General features: G+C 35.8%; 1 protein-coding gene, 2 long non-coding RNA genes and 1 pseudogene across 5 annotated transcripts in view; 3 read left to right on the plus strand and 1 right to left on the minus strand.

The window, feature by feature from the left end:
- LOC107690409 (membrane protein FAM174B-like) overlaps window positions 1-1,078 on the minus strand; it is a 4,946-nt pseudogene extending 3,868 nt beyond the window's left edge.
- A 3,330-nt stretch (window positions 1,079-4,408) lies between these two features.
- Window positions 4,409-11,882, plus strand: LOC107690410 (uncharacterized). Of its 3 annotated transcripts, none has more exons than XR_001634436.1 (5): window positions 4,409-4,474; window positions 6,065-6,312; window positions 7,791-7,849; window positions 8,020-8,069; window positions 11,817-11,882. It is a non-coding gene; the product is annotated as an uncharacterized LOC107690410 (long non-coding RNA). The 3 variants fall into 3 exon arrangements; XR_001634435.1 differs by having other exon boundaries at window positions 4,422-4,474; window positions 6,024-6,312; XR_001634437.1 differs by having other exon boundaries at window positions 4,460-4,474; window positions 6,031-6,312.
- An 808-nt stretch (window positions 11,883-12,690) lies between these two features.
- On the plus strand, window positions 12,691-17,063 carry LOC107690374 (uncharacterized). Its single transcript, XR_001634432.1, has 2 exons — window positions 12,691-12,838; window positions 16,804-17,063. It is a non-coding gene; the product is annotated as an uncharacterized LOC107690374 (long non-coding RNA).
- A 736-nt stretch (window positions 17,064-17,799) lies between these two features.
- Window positions 17,800-21,527, plus strand: part of LOC107690375 (chromodomain-helicase-DNA-binding protein 2-like) — a 36,749-nt gene continuing 33,021 nt past the window's right edge. Inside the window, exons 1-2 of the mRNA XM_016488685.1 lie at window positions 17,800-18,359; window positions 18,687-18,796. Coding sequence (XP_016344171.1) covers window positions 18,735-18,796 — 62 coding nt within the window. The 5' untranslated portion in view covers window positions 17,800-18,359; window positions 18,687-18,734. The remainder of the gene's footprint in view (window positions 18,360-18,686; window positions 18,797-21,527) is intronic.

The raw sequence follows: 21,527 nt of genomic DNA on the forward strand, positions 1-21,527 counted from the left end.
GACGAGTGAAATAAACACTGCAAGTCGAGCACCCGGTTTCTGAACCCAGCAGAGGGAGTGCCCATCGAGGACCTAACCTAGAAAGGGAGAGAAACACACAGGTCCCGGGAAACACTGCAAAGAAACTAGCAGAAGGGTTATACACACAACCACCATCTCATTAGATACACACATATATATATATTTATATATACATATATTTAGACATGGATCGTACTCACCCACCATGGTTGTTACAGGGGAATTAGGAAGGTGAAGAGAAGATAAGGGCAGATGTAAGACCCCTGAAGGAAATGAGTAGATACTGAGATATCACTCTTATCCGGACAAAAGCCCCCTAGAGGACGCAGTTCGAAGTTCCCATGAAAGGGAAACAGAATATTTGCAAAGTAGGCCTACTCAGACCAACAAAAAAAAACATTTAAATATAAGACAAATTATATGTTAGGCCTACCTGAATATTTTTATGACAAGGCACGTGATTAGCAAGGTTGTTAATACTTTTGATGGAAGGAAGATCCCTTAAAATGGTAGAAATACGAGATCCAACCGCTGCATCTGTTGCATTATGTGATGAATGTTCTTCTTGAGGGGGTAATGTTGAATTCAGCTGCATCGCTGAGGATGGACGCGTTTGTGGCTCTCCGTTGACATAATGCGCAATGACAATGAGAGCAATAGCCAAAGTATATAGCCACATATTGGTTCCCTATTTAAACTGCTTGTCTTGTATAGTGAAAAGATTTAGTACAGAGAAGGTCAGCAAACTCGAAATGTGAACAACAGCTGGCTGACTAATGGTGTTTGGAAATGATGCGCTGACATCTTAAATATTCCACGGTTCCCACCGTCGGTCGTCAAACATGCCCTGTGTGTGTCTTCGCGAACTATCTGTCTGCCAGCTCGAGTGTTCTGTTTCATTCGTTGGTTTGCACTCCCACGCAGCTCGGCCCGTTATCCAGGATGTTTTCTTGGGAATGCGTGTCGGCAGGAGGAAATGTGGGTTATCCACACCCGGAAGAGCTCCGGGAGGGTCCAGACTGACGAGGAGCCAACGCGCATCAGCGTTTACCACAAACGTGGTGTTATGGAAGAAGGGCACATGTTGATAGTTGTGTTAATTGGCGAAATATTGCATGCATTGCACACGAGAGTGGTCTACACATCAGACAGTTTTACAGTAGACATTTTAATAATGAATTTGAATCTGTAGCCATATGTGTCATCATGTTAGCTATTATATTATATATGCTACATGTTGCAAACCATCATATCTATCTATCTATCTATCTATCTGTCTACCTAGCCATCCATCCATCCATCCATCCATCCAAAGGCTCTCTTTAAAAACGTGTTAGAGTGTTAGATACAGGTGGGTAAAGTTTATTTTGAATTATTTCAGCCAATTAAAACAGTATATGCAAGGAACACATTATTTTATAAATCAGCTAGTGATGTAGACTTTACAAAGAGGTGTTTGTTAAAGAATTAGCCTATATACCACAACAGAAAATCTGAAACCCTCATCTTATCCGAGAAAATCTCTCTTTCTAAAATAAGAGAGCATTAAATGTACCCTGCAGCAAAAACAGCCGGCTTAATTTGAGAGAGAGAGTGGAAAATGGTCATGAAAAATTTAATGAGACTGTTTATATTGCAAAAAAAAAAAAACTTACTAACATTATAAATGGACCTTACAGGGATAAATGCATGATTTGACCCCTTAAGGTTGTAAGTAAAGGAAATGGGTTATTCTTGGATTAGGCTTTGGCTTTCCTGTGCTCCATCCTGGGTTAGGGTTAGGGTTATTTTACAATATTTAACAATATTTAACAGAAGAGTCCTTCTAAAGCAGGGCTGTCCAAACTCGGCCCTTGGTGTCCTGCAGAGTTTAGCTCCAACCTTAATTAAACACATCTGAACCAGCTAATCAAGCTCTTACTAGGCATAGAAACTTCCAGTCAGGTGTGTTGAGGCAAGTTGGAGCTAAACTCTGCAGGACACCGGCCCTCCAGGACCGAGTTTGGACAGCCCTGTTCTAAAGCAAAGAAACTTAAAGGGGTGGTTGATTGCGATTTCACTTTTTTAACGTTAGTTAGTGTGTAATGTTGCTGTTGGAGCATAAACAATATCTGCAAAGTTGCAGCGCTGAAAGTTCAATGCAAACGGAAATATCGTCTTTTAAAATTCTGGCAGTTTAATGCCTACAAAAACGGCTGGTAGGGGTAAGAATCTATTCATATATGAATCGCGATTCTGTCTTCTAACGATTCTAATGGATTCACAAGTTTCAAAATCAATGTTCAAAAGCAGCAGGTTCTCAATCCTGTTCCTCGCATCGCCCTGCTCTGCATCGCTCTCTCTCTCTCTCTCTCTCTCTCATTCAAATCGTCAGATCAGCTCCAACAAACTGTTCCATTTATACACTTATATTCACATAGCTATGAGAAGCGTTATACATGGACGTGCGTACGATTGCTGTGCTGTATTAAAGCTTTAATCAGAATAAAACCATATATTAAAAGCTAACAGAAGCAGTAGCATTTACAAACAACAGCGTATCTAAAAGTATGGGACAACAACAAACAAACATACCATTAAGAGCGCGATCCTCTTCATTCATATTCTCTGCGTCTCAATCGGGCTCAAATTGATAAGCAATATAGAAAACGCCATTGTTTACAATACAACCGGAGCACATTCTTGAGCTTGAGGGGCGGGATGTTCAGAAGCGCTGTAGAGGCGGTTTAGCGAATCACAACACACTGAGCCAGCTGACCAATCACAGCCCACGCGTATTTCTAAGGGAGGGACTTCATAAAAACAGGAAATAATCGAGGCATTTGTTAGAGAAGGGACAGATCGGTGTGGAATAAAGGTAAATTATGTGAAAAATAATGCGTTTTTTAAAAAACGAAGCATGAACACATGTTAGACTGCACCCCATAAACACAATCAAGCCTAGAAAAAACCCAGTCAACCACCCCTTTAAAGATCAGGGAAGTAAAGTGCATAGTTTAGCCACATGATGGCGCAATGTACACATACAGTCAAACCAAAAATTATTCAGACACCAGATATAATTATTTATATTTTTTTACTAGTTGGGTGCAGGACACTATAGTTTATTCATGTAAGTGAGGATAGCTAAATAAAGTAAACTGTGACATACCCAAAAATTCTTCATACAGTGGACTACCAGTAAAATGTATAAACATTTGGGACCAGTAATTATTCAGACACTTTGGCCTGACCATGATTTGCGTAAGTGTTATCTGACATTATCAAGATGAATTTGTTCTGACACAGTTTAACTCTGAGTTCTTGCCATATTTTATTACCATTTTCTAAACTTAAGCAAATAATCTGATAATATGTGAAATGCTGAAGGTGTTTGAATGGTCAAAGACAGTACTGTTATATATATATAAAGTCTTTGACCATTAGTATTTTTTTTTCACCAAAAAAAAAGTGGTGTGTAGCATGTCAATAGGAAATATCAGTTTACATTTCTGAGCATTCCTTTTGCCATTAATTGTAACAATATAGTGAGATTTTTGTATGCACAAGAAGTCTGACAACAGCCAGTGCTCCACACAGATTTTAGGTTTCTTTTAGTATCTTGGAGACATCTACAAGATTTCGTCTGTCTCAGTTTGTTCTGTTTCTTCATGTAAACCCAGGATGGACTGGATGTTGGTGAGATCAGATCTCTGTCTGGAGCACTGGCTGTTGTCAGACTCCTTGTGCATACAAAAATCTCACTTGGTTATTACAATTAATGGCAAAAGATATCTATAGATAAACTACTACTGAATAACATTTCTATACCTGTGACAAATAAAATTTATCAATTAATGTGTATACTAACATAAGGGCATATTTAATGTTTATAAGTCAACTCTCAAGTGTACATTATGTTGGAAGAACTGCGAATTTCTTCAGATCCACAGTCCAAAAAAAAAATAATAATAATAATATAAGGCCACAAAAGGGCTCCTATATATCTGTGTATTTTTCAGACCAGCCCATATTTTATTTAACATTATTTAAACGTTTTCTTTGTTTTATTCAGTACTACACTAACATGCATCCAGATTTGTGTGCTGATATTAGGGGCCATAATACCATACGTGATCATTTACATAATGACATCTGGGCTGTGACACCACTTTCTATTTATATTTGACTTTTTATTTTTTTATTTTAGTCTAGGTTGTACACAAACAATCAATAGAGTTCAGCTCAAGGCCTCTGCCTTCCATGAACAGTCCACCTGGAGCATTTGCTAATGCCTACGTGGCATGCCTTTAGAGAAGGAGGGGGAGGGAGTCAAGGAATGATCCAATTACAGTTGCTTAGTAACCAACTGCAGTATGCAGTCTAGCTGTTTAGAGAAGATAGAAAAGAGCCCTTGACAGAGCTGCACTTCTGCTACTGTGTACACATGGGCTACTTGTTCATAAATTAAACGGTAAAAGTATTTATACAATTTATGCAGATGAGTTTTAGAGCAATATGTTAGTCATATTGCAATATAATTAATCCAATGTGTCTTATTTGGGCCATTGCAAGTTGAATTGCATTGAAAAAGCTCTTTGTATTGTTATGCTGTTAATATACACCCTAATCTTATTTATATATGTATGTAACAATAATATAAATTAATATAAAGTTAATATTAAATAAAATAATTCAAAATTCTAAAATAATCATATACTATTCTGTTTTACACAGTTTTGACTATTTAGTTAAAGAATTTATTTTATTTTTATTATTATTATTAAAGACGTCATAATAGCAACACTGTGAATTCAAATTGAATCATTTTAGCTCAATCTCAATCATTTTAGCTTTATATCCTATAGGTTTTAATGAATAGTGAAGATGTCTGAAATGTACAACTCATGGAATTACTGAATAATATCTCTGCGTATTAAATTAAAATATAATAACACTACTAACATGACACGGGCCTTCTGGGCCTTATTAATTAACAGAAGTTTTTGATATTTAACATAATTTAAGGTCAAGGACTGAGTGAAGACACAAAATTAGATCAATTAACCTCAACTTGTTTCGACTGACTTAATCTTACAAATGTTGACATTCAGATGAAACTACAAAATCAAGAAGAGCAGAGAGAGTTATTTAAATTACATTGTGACGAGATCAGGTTGGAAATTTCATATATATATATATATATATATATATATATATATATAATAAAAGTAATTTTCAATTAATCTAATATGGTCTGTGGTTATCATTATTATAAGAGACTTTAAAACTTAGTTCTACAACATAATACTGTCATAACTCTAACATAAATGTTGAAGCTGCTGTTTTTTAAAACGTAAATTATTCAAAGTCTCACAATCTTGTGTTGCCATTTTCTAATAATTATTATTTGTTTAATAAATAAAAATTAAAAACATCTTTAAAATTCACTTTTAAGGTATGACTGCGTAATTTATCTTCAGGTCTCTTCAAGTAGCCTAAACTACTCATAAATCAAAATTTGATATGCTGTTCAAACGTTTGGGATCAGTAAGATTTGTAATGTTTTTTAAAGAAGTCTCTTCTGTTCATCAAGGCTGCATTTATTTGACCATTTCTGATGTAAATCAAAAACAAAAGAAATTAGTCAGAACGCATGGTTAAAAAATGCAAATTATCTTCTTGGTTTTAGAACCACAAACTGAGCAGCTCTTATGTTTTGCGTTGTTAATGATGTAAATCAAAAACAAAAGAAATTACAGTCAGAACGCATGGTTAAAAAAATGCAAATTATCTTCTTGGTTTTAGAACCACAAACTGAGCAGCTCTTATGTTTTGCGTTGTTAATAATGCCATGGCGTTATGTAAGTGGTACAGTAAGGCAAGTAGTTCTTTTATCAGTTTTATTTGAAATGGGAATGCTTTGTTGTTGTATAGTTAGTATTTGTGGTTAAATGATAGTGTTGACAATATTCTAGTGTAAAAATGTGTTTGTTTTTACGGTCACTGAAATCAAACGTTAGTTTACAGATACAGTCATGGACGCAGCGTTTCTTCTACCCAGAATGCTGCAGTGAGAGGAAGTTGTCTCTGCTTACGCTGAAGCTCAGGGCAGTCCACTGATTCGATCAGTATAACAGCGCAGGCAGAGGACGAGGAGCGCAGACGGGAGAGAACAGACGGCGAGGACGGGTGAAGATGGCGATGCGTCGCGCTCCGAGTGAGAAGAGCTCATTAAAACGAAGAAGATTAAGGAAGAGAATGGCGTCGACCCGTTCAGACGAAAGAGCAGTTCTCGACGGTGGGAACATGGTAAGATTTCATTGTAGATTCTAACTTATAAACGTGTTTGAGCGAGTGCTACAGACGCACCAATATGGTGGAAAAGGAGAGGGTTCGACGAGGTGTTGTAAAATGGCCATGATGGGGCCATTGCCAAGTACTGAAAAATGGCATTCCGTCGTTTTAATCGACGATTTTATGGTAAAAACATCGCGAAAATGCTAGGAAAACAATGCATGGATATGTTGCAGGAAAACTGTGAAGATTTCAACTGACAGCAACGACGAGAAACAAGGATTTAACTGTCTACGCATTTTAAATTCGCTTTGTCCTTGAGAGGACAAAGTGTCCTTGTAACATTTGAAAGCGGAAAAAAATATATTAAATGTCAATATTGTTGTAACAATGCAATTTTGGACGTTCCATTGCCAGTCTCAACATTTTGAGTGTCTTTTGTTGATTTCAAATGTTTTCTTTGAATAAACAATTTTATTGAACATTTTAATGCTTTTTTTTTTGTGTGTTAATTACTGAAAAAATATTTTCTTTAACCCTGATGTACATTGTTTTGAACTTCTTCAGAGAACATTGTGAATATCTCAACTTACCATAGGATTTAGCACATAATTTTGATGTTTTACTTTATTTTAAGATTCTATTTTTATCTGCATAAAATGTAATGGTTAAACATTTGTTCATTTTATGGGGTTTTTCCACTTGGTAATGAACTTTAAAGGTATCCACTTGTATTTCTTGTATTTTGAACAACATTTATGCTGTATTTCTCGATGTTAAATAATAGGGTGTTGGCTTTTAACCCATTGTGGTCCACAAGAGGAATTTATATTTAAAAAAAAAAATCTAAACTTGTTTCTTTATTTCTGTTTAACCTTTTTTGGTCAGAGATTTGTGTGAAGTACATTTTTACCTGATTAGTACTGTTTTAAAGTATTAAATGCCTTAACATTGTGCAAAAATATTGATCAGCTTATAAAAAAAGTCAAATTAAACCTGGAATTTTTTTCCCATCTGGTTTTTGACACAATATCATAGAAACATATAACCTAGAAAGTAATGCTTTTTAGTATGTCTTTATTTAAAGTGCAAAATGATAGCTTTGAAATTATATACGAGGTCTTAATAAATAAGTTTATAGAATTAACTGTGCACTCCACTAATGTTCAGAAAACAAAGGTTGCTACAAATGAAGCATGTAAGAATAAATAAAAATAAAACATAAGCCCTCAGTAATGTTTCTATATAAAAGAGGTTTCTGATTTATGTATATTCTTTGGTGTATATGATGTATTGTCATGTTATGTACATGATGTAGATTTTAAACAATAGTTATTGCCATTTACTTGGACGTTAGCTAAAGAAATTGTATTTCACGTAGAGGAATTCCACAGCTGAAATATTTCTTTTGAACATTTTGACGCTGAAGTGAGCATTACTATGTAAAGGAGAGAATACAATACTAATTGTCTAAATTGTTTTTTTGTGTACAGGAATCAGAACAACTAGATGAAAGATGATGGCGTTTCGTTCAGTCACATATCATGTAAATGTAAGTGTCAATGTAATGTAAAAAAAATAAATGACTGCTGTGCTTTGTACATTACATTTAAGCAATCTTTCACCTTTTATTTACTTAATCACTGACTACCAGTAGGTTGTGCTCTAAATCAAATTGTAAGAGGAATTTTCGATTAAACGAAGAATCTTTTGTTGTTAAAGGTTCCTGATCTGCCAAACGTCAAAGAAAGATGAGGAAAAGGATTTTCGCTGTAAGTATTAAACTTAAAGAAACCTTGTAGAAGCCTAAGCTATTTCTTTTCTTGAAAGTCGTACAGTTTGTTTTTGCTACTTTATGGTTGTGTGGTATATTTATTAATGCTTTGAAAATGCTTCAAATTTACTTCAGTTTTACTTAAAGTAATTTTACACAATTTGAGCAAATCAACAGTGTGACTTTTTTCCCCCCTAAATCCAGGTACGTACAATAAATTCTAAACTGCATATGTTTTCAAAAATTTTAATCCATCAAAAAATATATAGAACCTGAGTTTGCTATGGTAGCCATACCATTTGTTAATGTAACCGTATCATTCTACTTGAACGTTTAACTTAGTGGTCATATGACGTTGCTAAAAAGAACATTATTTGGTGTAATGCAATGTTTATGCGGTTTAAGGTTAAAAAAACACATTCTTTTCCATATAATGTACATTGTTGATCCCTAATTGCGCTGCCTTTCTGAAACGCGTCGATTTTTATAAAGCTCATTGTTCTAAAAAAGCGAGGTGTGCTCTGATTGGCCAGCTATCCAGTGCATTGTGATTGGCCGAATACCTCAAGCGTGTGACAGAAATGTTACACCCCTTACTGTGATGCCGTCTCCCAGCAGGACAAGACGAAACCAATAAAACCCATTACAAACGAGGCATTTGTTGCATCCAGTGGGGACATAATTACTGATTATAATGACTTACACTGTCTTTTTACGCGTTGCGTATAGCGCCGCGTAAACATAAAACCATGTCTGCATTTGTGATTGGAGAAACAACAAGCGCTACTTACTCTACACTGCTCAAAACTCGCGTTTGAATCATCAGTGGCAAATTATTTAAATATAATAAACGTACTTACAGGCCGTGAGTCAGAAGCGCCAGACTGCCCATGCAAAGTTGGAACTGCCCCCACTTTATAGAAACCGCCTTTGTGCCACAGACGTAGTAGGCTACTGGTTCAGGAAACAGTCCTCATCCTCCATAAAATGCGCAGCACACATCTGAATATTTTTGTTGAACTGTTCTGGAACAGTGTTGTAAATACAACTTAACCACTGATTTGTAGTTGTGTTCTCTTTTGGAAGGCCAAACAAAGTAGTTTCGCTTTCACAAGGAAACACACAGCGACTCCACAACATGGCAGCGGTGGCAATAGCAAGAATTTAAATTTATGCCTTCTTTTTTTGCGTGAACATTTGGGCGGCGTTATGCAAATCTTTCCACATAGTGAGGTAGATATGTGGGGGCGTGTTAGAACGAGCCGTTTTAGGTAGGAGTGGTTGACTCTTAACTTTTATAAAGAATATCTCTTTGGATTTGAGACTTTAGTCTTTACAACTTTACAGATCTTCTTTATGCACCAAGAGCTTGTAACACTCCAAAGAGAAAGGAAAAATTTAAATCGCATCATATGACCCTTTAACATCCAACTTTAAGGATGAAATGCAGACAGAAAAAAAAATGCATCTATTAATAGAAAAAAAAATAAAGGCAACATTATTGCACAATGTATTTTGGGAATAGTGTGGAAAAACACTATTTAGGCCTGTATGTATAACCTTTGTACGTGACAATTATCACTTTCAATTAAAAAATTTTCTAGAAAAATGTTTTGTCACATTAGACAATATACCTAATGGCATAATTAGCTTTTCGTTGCACAATAGCTGGAACATTGCGATTTTTACTAATTGAATTAATTTTAATTGTTTAAATTATTCATTCAATTACAATAATTTATTTATATTTTATCCCTGAGAACATGTCAGCATCCCTAGTGTGAACGGCTTTAATGAAGTAAACGAAAAAGAAAAAAAAAATTTAAAGGACGCATCACATTACAACAAACTCTTATAATAACAATAAGAATTTATTTAAAAAATTGTCAATCCAGTTACATTTTGTTTTGTTGTTGTTTTACTTGACAACCAATTATCTACTATTATTATTATTATTATTATTAATAATAATAATAATTTTAAGTTTGCCAGCATACCACAAGCTCATTGCATTTTATTGAACGCTTTACAACACCTTTCAGTTCTGACTTCAGTTTATGAAAATTTAGCACCCAGAAACTTTAATTCAACAGTTGTCAGTTCATGCTTTCCCTGGGAATCGAACCCACACCCTTACCATTAGTAGCGTGAGGATCTACTGTTTGAGCTTGAGGTAATAGCACTGCAATTCCTGCTCAAAATGTGGTTTGTGGTAGCAAGTTAGTAGGGGTGTCGAAATTAATCGTTTCTTCGATGCATCGCGATGCAGACGAGGATGATTCGGTATCGGTTCAGTAATAGACCATAACTGATTATAACGTACTGACGCTTTTCTGACATCATTTGTCGCGGTAGCATACATTAGGCGCGTTTGGCTTGAAGCGCCGCTGCGCAGAATGATCAGTGTATGACCAAGTACCGCGAGAGCGATAAGAGAGCGGACGGATCCTTATGCTTTCGCGGTTGGTGTCATACTCTCATCCTGCGCAGCGCTGCTTCAAATCGAACACGCCTAATGGCGGAGGGAGGCGAGACGCGAGTAATTAAAAATGCTCCAACTACTTTAAAAGCCGACATCTGGCCACATTTAGGCTTTTATGAACAACCTGAGCATGACCTGGAGAAGAGACACGCTGTGTGTAAATCATGTCACGCACAATGAAATATGTAGGGGGTAGGGATGGGCAAATGAAGCCTTGTGAAGCACTGAGGCTTTCCTCTGACTGATTTACTCGCAATGTAGAGGGTTGGATAACTTCCGCGATCACTGTTCTGACTCGGAGGAAGCTCATTCACTGCTCATCTGTCAGTCATATTACGTGTTCATAACCCGCCCTGTCTCCGTTGCGAACGTGTTACACTTCAGAAAAACATTTCTATGGATTAAACATGAAGCTAAAAACACGCGATTATGACAGTATATGATTTGTATGATTTTCATGAGATTCTGGCTATTTTCATAATACAGTGTTTACATGAGAAATGCTAAGCAGGTGTAGCGATTAGCTTGATATAAAAGGCTACAAATAACAAATTTCTGCAACATTATATGACCAAAACCCTGATTAGATCGCAATCTGAAGTTATTACAAACACTCAATGATGGTTTAAAGTGAGTTTTGAGCATATTATAACAAAAGCATAGTATAAATTTTATAAATTGTCTTATGTAGCTTGATGCTACAGTGTGCATGAATGGTCACAGATGTGTTTTCTTTGAAGCCTCGCCAGAGCCAATCACTGATTTAGGCACATAAAGCATGCTGTATGCTTATTGGCTCACTGACATTAGTGTCTCGAAAACAGCGCCATCTGGTGGTTCATAAAAAATATAGTAGCCAAAAGCCTGTGAAAGATGCTCCGTAGGACGAGGCATCTACCACATATTCCACAGATCGATTCAAGTTATGTGCACAAATAAAAACCTAACAGTGTTTGTGTTTGAGTTTCTGAGAAAATCATTTACCCATTAAACTGTGCAATTTAATACCAATACGAATATCAATATGATGTAATAGAAGAATAATGTACTCATATGAGCTCACTGACATTGACCAGATTAACCCCTTGGGTATTGAAATTTGGTACCGAACAACAAGACCAAGGCAATTCAGTCGGTGCCTAAAAAGTATCGAACTCGATACCCAGCACTAAATGTGACATTAACTCAAGCAGCTAATGTGTTCTCAAATGACAGTGGAATGTTTTATACTTCTGATCTCACCGATTCTCTTTATCCCTGCAGGTGATGTTTGCCTGAAGAGGAAGCTTCAGCAAAGTTTCAAGGAAGGGAAGACTACTCTGTAAGTCCATGATGTAATAGAAGAATAATGTACTCATATGAATTGCATATGACACATATTGAATTTTTCTGAAATAATTTGTATTCTTCATATTACTTATGTGACTGGGTATCTAAAATGTAACTGAATAAGTCCGAATTAAAACTTATTCGTAAAGTAAGATCTGGGGGATTGAACATTTCGACAAGCAAAGTGAATCGCGCACATGACTGGACAGAAAGTGAAGCTTCATTGGTCACGTGATTTCTATGACAATTAACAACACAACACAAGCTTCGAATCGAGGCTTCATCTGGCACGCCTATTTATTCTCGACACAAGCTCCGATGGCTCGGTTCAAATGTCACATCACTAGCAGGGGGTAATACCACTAACTTAAGAAACCAGGTCAGGTACAGTTCATATATCTGACTGCTTGTATTTATTGACAAAATTGTATAAATGTGAAGTAAAATTGAGGATGCAGTGCATTGTCAATGCATTGTGATGCATCGTGATATCGAATTGAATCGAATCGATGACATGATAATCGGAACGGAACGGAACCGTGAGACCAGTGTAGGTTCACACCCCTACAAGTTAGCTACTTCATTGCAGCCAGAGTAAAGGAGTCTAATTATTGATAACAGCCCTCTACGATCACCTTGGCAATTGAATCGCCATTGGCTAGTACATTTTTTTGTTTACTTGCCAGACTGTTTGTAAAATGGCACAGTTTTATAAATATCTGAAAGTACACTCTTAACATCAGTCAGTCAAGCATTATAATATTCAGTCGGTGCCTAAAAAGTATCGAACTCGATACCCAGCACTAAATGTGACATTAACTCAAGCAGCTAATGTGTTCTCAAATGACAGTGGAATGTTTTATACTTCTGATCTCACCGATTCTCTTTATCCCTGCAGGTGATGTTTGCCTGAAGAGGAAGCTTCAGCAAAGTTTCAAGGAAGGGAAGACTACTCTGTAAGTCCTCACAGTGTTATTTGTATTATTAAGGTTTTACTCCATATGTCTGTCATTTCAGCTACATTTAGGTCCCACAGCTCTAGTACCATATTTTAGCCCCAGCAAATGTAGTAGTCAGGAAACGGCATAAAATGGACGTTTCGTCAAAATAGTTAATTTAGAATCGCTGCAGTTCATCAGTTTTACAGAAGGTTAAGAAAAATTTCAAAGCTTAATAAAGTGTCGTTGAGAATGGCTACCTGTTACTGCTTGGAAAAGTGTAAATGGTCCGCTTTTTTCACTTCGTATTGATGACCGCACGTTTTACATTTACTTGTCTTCAGTACCTGAGCATGCTTGGGTGCTGTCTTCACTTCATCTTGTTTTCAGTGGAAACCTTTCTTGAGATCAGTGACTCGTTTCTTGTGGAGTCTATTCTGCTTTTGTGTAACTTGTTTTACACACCTTGATTCTGTGCCACAATTGGCCTCCTCTTGTTTTCACTGACTGTTGCATACTTCATTATGCGTTGGAAGAGTTCGCTGTCACTTGCACTATTGCCACATTTATACTGGAATACACTTCACTGCATTTCCGGTTTCTCTGTGTGACATGTAGAGTGATCGCTGAAACTTTTTCTGCTTTTGATTTTGGGATGGGTATCCAGATAGGGACAGACCAGAAAACATGGTCTGTTACCATTGCACATTAAATAGTGTGCCTATTCCAGTGCATTATTTGATGTTCTTCATATTAAGACACTGTTTAATTTGAGCTACCATCTAATTATCTTATTGACATTGTTAATCAAAAGGGATTCAAACAGTTTCGAAGGAAAATGAACTTGACTTGAGAATAAAGCTACCGACATTATCATTAAGCAAATGCCTTGCGTTTATTGAGAATGAAGCTGTGACTTGGAGTCTTTTTAATCACTTTTCAGAAGCCTGGCTTTTATTAAATGTACTTCATACCTGGCCATTTTTTTCCCCTTTGGGAATATTTTTCTTTGTAACATTTGGGACAACTTGTTTTCTTTTTGTAAAATCCCCTTTATATTTGCACTTATACACATCTGTATGCAAATTTCTCTATTTATGAATGGACCTTTTCTAATGTCACTTCTCATTTTTGGTGGTTAAGCCACTTAGTGACACTTTTTTGTCTCAGCAGCCTAAACAATCCGAATGACATAAATGTATCGATTTTACTGTTGTTGTTGTTGTTTTTTGATCATATTCTTTAATACACTTTTAATTTTGGCCCAAGTTGCACATTGTAATAACATTATCACAAGGACAGACACACTACAGTAATTTATTAAACTTCAATAATAGAAGTTCTCACTTATTCATTTCAATGCCTTTTAACTCTGTAGACTTCTAACTTGGATACATCTTTATTCTTGTATCAATGACTATTGGATACATCTTTGTTCTTGTGTCAGTAGGTACGTACGTTTACATGGACACTTTTTGCTTCCATCGGAATGAATTCATTCTGATTGACGAATCCAAACGTAGTGTTTACATGAACGCTAAATAAAGTGATCGAGTTGATATGCGTGTTTGTCACAAGCTTCTGATGGGATTTACTCTTTTGACATGCGCACACTGCATGAATATACAGAGTTTCCCGCTGTTGTCGCATACGGTTTTAAAAAGCACACTTGATATTTATCTATTTCGGGTCCTATTTAGGCGATGACCAGCACATGAACTGTTGTGCTGTGCTGCTTACTTTATAAAGCAGTAAAAGTGCCCCTTTCCGCACCCAAAACCAGTCGTCTGTGGATGATGGTCTTAAACAAGGACTGGTGGGATGTTGTGCTGCTCCACTTCACATACGCTGAGTGAAAGGGGAGTTTTATAATGACGGGACACTCACTTATGACACTTCATTCACCAGGAAGAACAGCTCGTTCTGCGCGTCATACGTCATTACGCTATTTTTACGTCCCTACACATACGCAGTACTTTCCAGTTTCGGTTTTCAATCCGATCAAGTGTTTACATGTCCTCTCGCTCGGATTACAAAAGGAATAAACCACCCCTTACAATCCGAACGAAATCTGAATCGGATCTGGCCAATTCAATCCGATTTTTTTTTTTTTTATTCTGATTGTGCTTCTATTCCTATTACGAACGGATTAGTAGGGTCCATGTAAACGCGGCTAATGACTATTATTACAAAGATTGGAATAAAGTAACCTTTTGTGAAGCACATTTACAGAAATGATAGCTAATGACAGACATATGTTGTAACACTACAGGATTTCAAAATGCTTTTGTTTTTTTTTCTGTTTCTTTTTTTATGTTGTGATCATTTAAACTATGGGTCTATCATAAAGCTACTTTCTGAGTACCAAATTAATAAATACTTAGTAATAAGAACTTAGAAGTGAACCAAATCCAGGTATTATAGATTTTCCGGTAGTTGAAAGAAAAGGTTTCTGTAGTGACGTTTCTTGTGATTAATGCTTCTGAAATTATGCGAATAGAGTTTCTTGCACCTGCATCTGTAGGTGAATGTAACAAAATCAAGCAAAAGCTGCGGAAACTACGTAGCAGTCTGATTGACGAATCCAAACGTAGTGTTTACATGAACGCTAAATAAAGTGATCGAGTTGATATGCGTGTTTGTCACAAGCTTCTGATGGGATTTACTCTTTTGACATGCGCACACTGCATGAATATACAGAGTTTCCCGCTGTTGTCGCATACGGTTTTAAAAAGCACACTTGATATTTATCTATTTCGGGTCCTATTTAGGCGATGACCAGCACATGAACTGTTGTGCTGTGCTGCTTACTTTATAAAGCAGTAAAAGTGCCCCTTTCCGCACCCAAAACCAGTCGTCTGTGGATGATGGTCTTAAACAAGGACTGGTGGGATGTTGTGCTGCTCCACTTCACATACGCTGAGTGAAAGGGGAGTTTTATAATGACGGGACACTCACTTATGACACTTCATTCACCAGGAAGAACAGCTCGTTCTGCGCGTCATACGTCATTACGCTATTTTTACGTCCCTACACATACGCAGTACTTTCCAGTTTCGGTTTTCAATCCGATCAAGTGTTTACATGTCCTCTCGCTCGGATTACAAAAGGAATAAACCACCCCTTACAATCCGAACGAAATCTGAATCGGATCTGGCCAATTCAATCCGATTTTTTTTTTTTTTATTCTGATTGTGCTTCTATTCCTATTACGAACGGATTAGTAGGGTCCATGTAAACGCGGCTAATGACTATTATTACAAAGATTGGAATAAAGTAACCTTTTGTGAAGCACATTTACAGAAATGATAGCTAATGACAGACATATGTTGTAACACTACAGGATTTCAAAATGCTTTTGTTTTTTTTTCTGTTTCTTTTTTTATGTTGTGATCATTTAAACTATGGGTCTATCATAAAGCTACTTTCTGAGTACCAAATTAATAAATACTTAGTAATAAGAACTTAGAAGTGAACCAAATCCAGGTATTATAGATTTTCCGGTAGTTGAAAGAAAAGGTTTCTGTAGTGACGTTTCTTGTGATTAATGCTTCTGAAATTATGCGAATAGAGTTTCTTGCACCTGCATCTGTAGGTGAATGTAACAAAATCAAGCAAAAGCTGCGGAAACTACGTAGCAGTTTTCTATAAGCATTTTACCATCAATTTATGAAAAAGAATGCACTTTGTTGTTATTGTCTGTTATTATGCTACTGATATTGTATGGACAAGTTGTGCATGTTAATTTTGAAGTTGTTCTAATTGACCATATGAAGCTACCTTGGGAGATTGACCATTGTCTTAAACTTGATAATCGTTAGTTTGAGAACTATATAAAAGAGGATACTGATAAAAGAATTTTTGTTTTGTTCATAGCTACACCATAGTTGTACGTTACAGTTTATATGAAAAGCTGTCATCGCATCTTAAAGAGTACATTTGGGGTTTACATGTTTTCCCTTCTCCTTTTTGATTTCATTAAGAACCAATTCTGGACAGTCAAGTGGAGACTACTGCTTAATGAGGAAGATGGCGGCTCATGTTTTGCTTTTGGATTTGGAAAGACATTTTATTTGTTTCTGATTTGCTATGATATTTTAATTCATTCGCTAATGTGCTCAACAATTGTATGTATTTTCTCATATTTTACTGCATTGTTGTTTTGATGAAATGCCTGTATTTAAAATTTAAAAAATGCTTACTTGCCTTTTTTAAAAGAAAAATAAAAAAAATTGTGATTGAACAATATCGAGTTGCTCTTATTGGATGGAGAATAAGAATGACGTTTCGCAAATTATTTACTTTGCCATTTACATCGAAGTTTAACACGCCTTGTCCAGGTTTAAGTTTTTATTTTCTTATTTAAAAAAAATGTAATAAATACAGGTCTGCTACGTTATTTACTTAAACTATGAATTATTAGCTGATATTCTAGGTGATATTTTCAAATATTAAAGGGTTTGTGTCATTTTCAACTGCCCACAACGGTTTATTTTATTTTGTTTTTATTTTTTTTAATTCATTTGATGTACTCCATAATTATGAAGCTTTTGCTAATTATTTTTGTTTAATCTATTCCACCTATTAATTTCTTGTTGAATTAAGATCACTCATTTGCTCACAAGAGCCATCCTGCAAGCTTTGGTGCACGCAACTTTCCTCTTTCAAATATCACGTTTGCAAAGTACATTACATATACAGAGCAGGTGTAAAAGGGTTCAAATTAAGTGGTCTAAAATGGTGTCCAGTGTAGTCCAGCACTCACTGCAAAATGGCAGTCTGTTGTCTCATTTCCTGTCTATGCAGGAAGTGAAGGCTTAAAGAAATAATTTTATCAACATAAAGATAACTCCTGCAATTTAAAACCACTAATCAGTTGTTCAGCTACTATACTTGTAGGGTAGAACTAACTTGAGCTTTAAATTTATATATGAAACAACTAGTTTTTATTGAAAATGAAAGGGGTGGGACTTTCGTGCATCACCTGAGCCCTGGGTAAATGGAGAGAACGTCAATCAAAGGCTAAGCTCTCAGAGCTGGGAAGGAGCTTTAGATGGCGGATGAACCTTGGGAAGGGGAGAGCGTTGAGCCTTGCAGGGCTCTCGATAGCACTTGTATCTCAACTTTGCTGAACTTTGACTGCCTCTTGGGGCACCGTAATCGTGCGAAATCGTTCGTTTTGTTACGTTTTGGTCTATAGAGACGTTTTGTGACTTTGTTTCGCCGAAAAGCGCTCTGGTGTGTGCGTAGAGTGGCCAGTCGTTGTTTTCCCTGCCTTGCGCTGGCAGCCATGGCGGTCCTCCATTTTTAGTGCGCTCTGCTGGGCTCTTCTCACACTCTCTCACTCTCTGTCTCCATTCAAATAGCCATCGGTGGATTACTGCTATTATTTTTCTTTCCGAATATTATTCCGATTATTATTTTCGTCTCAATCCTGGAATATTTTTGATTTTTTTTATTGTTATGGCCAAAGTAACAAATCGGATATTTTGTCAGATGTGAATGTACTGCTACAATCCTCCTCCTGTCAGTGCATTAGGTATGTTTACATCGTTTCTTTTCTATTGTCGATTTTATCTGCTTTCATCGTTATGTTTTAATCGTTCTTTGTTTGATGACGCAGTAAGAATTTATGCATGTGGCTCTATGAATCTGTTGCCTTGAAATGCCATCGACACATGGATATTTGACATCGAATAGAGTCGAGCAGGTGTCATTTCGATTCCGATGCTTTTTAAGTTAAGAAATACTATAAATATTTATTTATTTTAAACTATCCAATCCCAACTTGCCTTTTCCATATATTGCAACGGCAGGGTTTTTTTTTTTTTTTTTGATGGTTCATCCCACTTTAAACTTTTGACAGTTAATACCTGGACAAAAGATCATCATTAACAAATCCCAAGACAAAATCATGATGAAGAATAAGAGTAAAAAGCAGGAAGATGAAGGCTCGACTCAAAGCAATGCTTCCAGGTACGATCGTTCATATTTTTCTCTCTTTTTCAACATGTGTCTTGATTGTTTACATTTACAAGCATGGTTGATCACCTGTGCCGTGTTTAAACTACAATGTCTGCAAAATAGATGGGTTTCGGATCTGACCTTGGGATATATGTATAGCCACACCCTGATTTTGCTAGTATTTCTAAAAGTGGGCCTTTACGCAAATTTATACTCGAGATGCACAGTGTTTTAAACAGATTTGAGCAGTGATTACAGTTCTAATATTTACATTTTTAAACCGATCGTGTGAAATAACCTTGTCTGATTAGTATGTGCTGCATTGCACCACTATGTAAGGTTAATGGCATTTTAAACACTTTAACATAACATGAGTTTAGCTTTTGATTCATGTTGCAATACTTGTGTAGAAAACCTGCTCAGTCTGATTTTACTGAAATATTTTAATGAAATCCATTTCACACAAATACAATGTTTAAAGCAAGTTAATTGTTTTATCGAAAATGAAGAGTGTTATTTCACATAGGCATGATTGTGTTGTACATTTTTTGTTTACTTTTTTTTTTTTTTTTTTAAATGGTAGCAACAAAACTGTTGCTTGTTTATTTACTGTGCAGTTGTATTTTTAATTATCAAGTCAAGTCAAGTCTGCTTTATTGTCAATTCTTCCACATGTACAGCACATACACAGAGATTTTGTAAAATTTTACAAAATTTTACAATAGCTTTTTTTATTTTTTTTATCTTATCCTAAAATATTACTTGTTTTAGGGTCACACATGGCCTGTGTGAATTACAAACTTTGGCTATAAGGTATTGAATGTTTATGGAGTAGATATTTATAATTCCTTAATGAAATGGGGTATATTACCTCATATATTAATACAGTTCTAGCTTAGCACTCAATCAAATATTCCATAATTTATTGTAGTATAGCTCCTTGTAAAATATTTTAGCTTTCACTCTGTGTTTTTGTTGTGAAAGAGTGATTATTTTTAAGCATTGTTTAGAACCAAATTTTGAGTTTTTTCTATTTTGTTAAAATTGGTTTGGTTTGAATAATTTTCAGCAGTAAAACACGTTTTTGGGTGAAACTTTTAAAAACCTTGACATTGAGGAAATCAGACCGATATGTTGTTCCTTAGACTGATAGTACCATCTAAAATGAAAGTAGTTCTCCATTGTGAATATATATGTTCCATAATTTCCCCTCCAAACCAAATAAAAACAGGATGTCTTGATTCAAAGATGCAGTGGAAGCAAATTATTTTGGTTTCGTTACTACACTCACAGTTACTCTTATTTCCATATGTAAATATGAAACTCTTTGAGTTGTAAATAATGTTATTGTGTTCATAATAACAATTTTTCTTTTACAGAAATGTATTGTTTACATAGGCATTATTAATTTAGGTTATTCTTTAAAATATAACAAAACGACAAGGATTTTGCAGGGGACTTACAGTGATGCCATTTTCCATAGGTTCATGTTTTGTTTTTTCATGAAATATAAAAGGAAAAACTTGAAGACAACAGTTGGAAATAGAAGATTTTATTTTAATTGTCACTTGTTCAGTTTTGAAATTCTAATAATAATAATAATGTATTTACACTAAACACTTACAAACGGACACACATTATGTAGTTTTAACAAAGTTTGCTTCAACTTTTAGCAACTTGAGACCTCATCAATGAGGCTTTTACCCTGTGGGTCATCATATCAGTATATATATAAAAAAAAGCACAGAATGTTTTGATGTTATGTATAGTGCTTATGACTGGATCTGTCATTATTTTTATGGTTGTTTGTCAAGAACTTCCCTCTGAATTGATGACAGCTTTGAAGTTCCTGCATATGTGCCAGATACCAGAGTCTAAACTGAAAAAATCCCTCAAATGTATGTTATCTTTTCACAATTACACAATCAGTAGTTATATGTAATACTGTATATGTGATCATGAATTGTCAAATGAACATGTATGCTCACTTTTATAGGTTGCTTATAATTTTTCTTCAGTGTTAAAGATGCATATGAGAGTCTAAATCAATTCACTGTCCTGAGAAACATATCTTTAGTGTTGTTTAGCTTTGGCAGCCATTTTCTAAATATTACTAAATGAAACAAGAGCTGAAAAAGATATTAAATGTGATATTTTTCCTATATTATAGCCAGTGTACTTTATTTGAGATGTTTGTTTGGCTTACTGCTACATAAAAAGCACTGCTGTTTCATCACTGTATGAGACTGGTTTCATTAAATGGCTGAAAGTCCTCAAAGTCACAAAATGGCTCTTGCTTTGTGCTGCATAGCTTGTATTAGTTGCTGCATTACATAAAAGCTTCTTGGAACTACAGGAAGCGGAAGCAGGAAGTCTTTTAGAGGTCAGATGATTTCATACTTAGTTTTCATTGGGCCTTCCCGTGGCTAGATATAAGCAGCCAATGAGAATTCAGTTGAGAGGTTAGGACCGCCCATATGTGACGTCAGCAACCATATAAGGACAGTGGCTGGTAAGGCTGCTTTGTCAGCAGCTGTTTGGCTTCCTGAGCACATGAGGGGGGTGTTTGTTTCTAGCAGTGCATTCCATTATAGTACTCAATGTGCTTGCTAGCTTTCACAGCCAGATCTGCATTATGAATGCCATCGTATCAAATTAAATGAGCATTACTGAGATACTTTCACTTTAGGTTTAAGGAAACGTTTTGTCTTGTGAGTTGCATAAGATATAGTGCATAAATAAA

Source organism: Sinocyclocheilus anshuiensis, unplaced genomic scaffold (genome assembly GCF_001515605.1).
Source record: "Sinocyclocheilus anshuiensis isolate Anshui unplaced genomic scaffold, SAMN03320099.WGS_v1.1 scaffold609, whole genome shotgun sequence".
Classification (NCBI taxonomy): Eukaryota; Metazoa; Chordata; class Actinopteri; order Cypriniformes; family Cyprinidae; genus Sinocyclocheilus; species Sinocyclocheilus anshuiensis.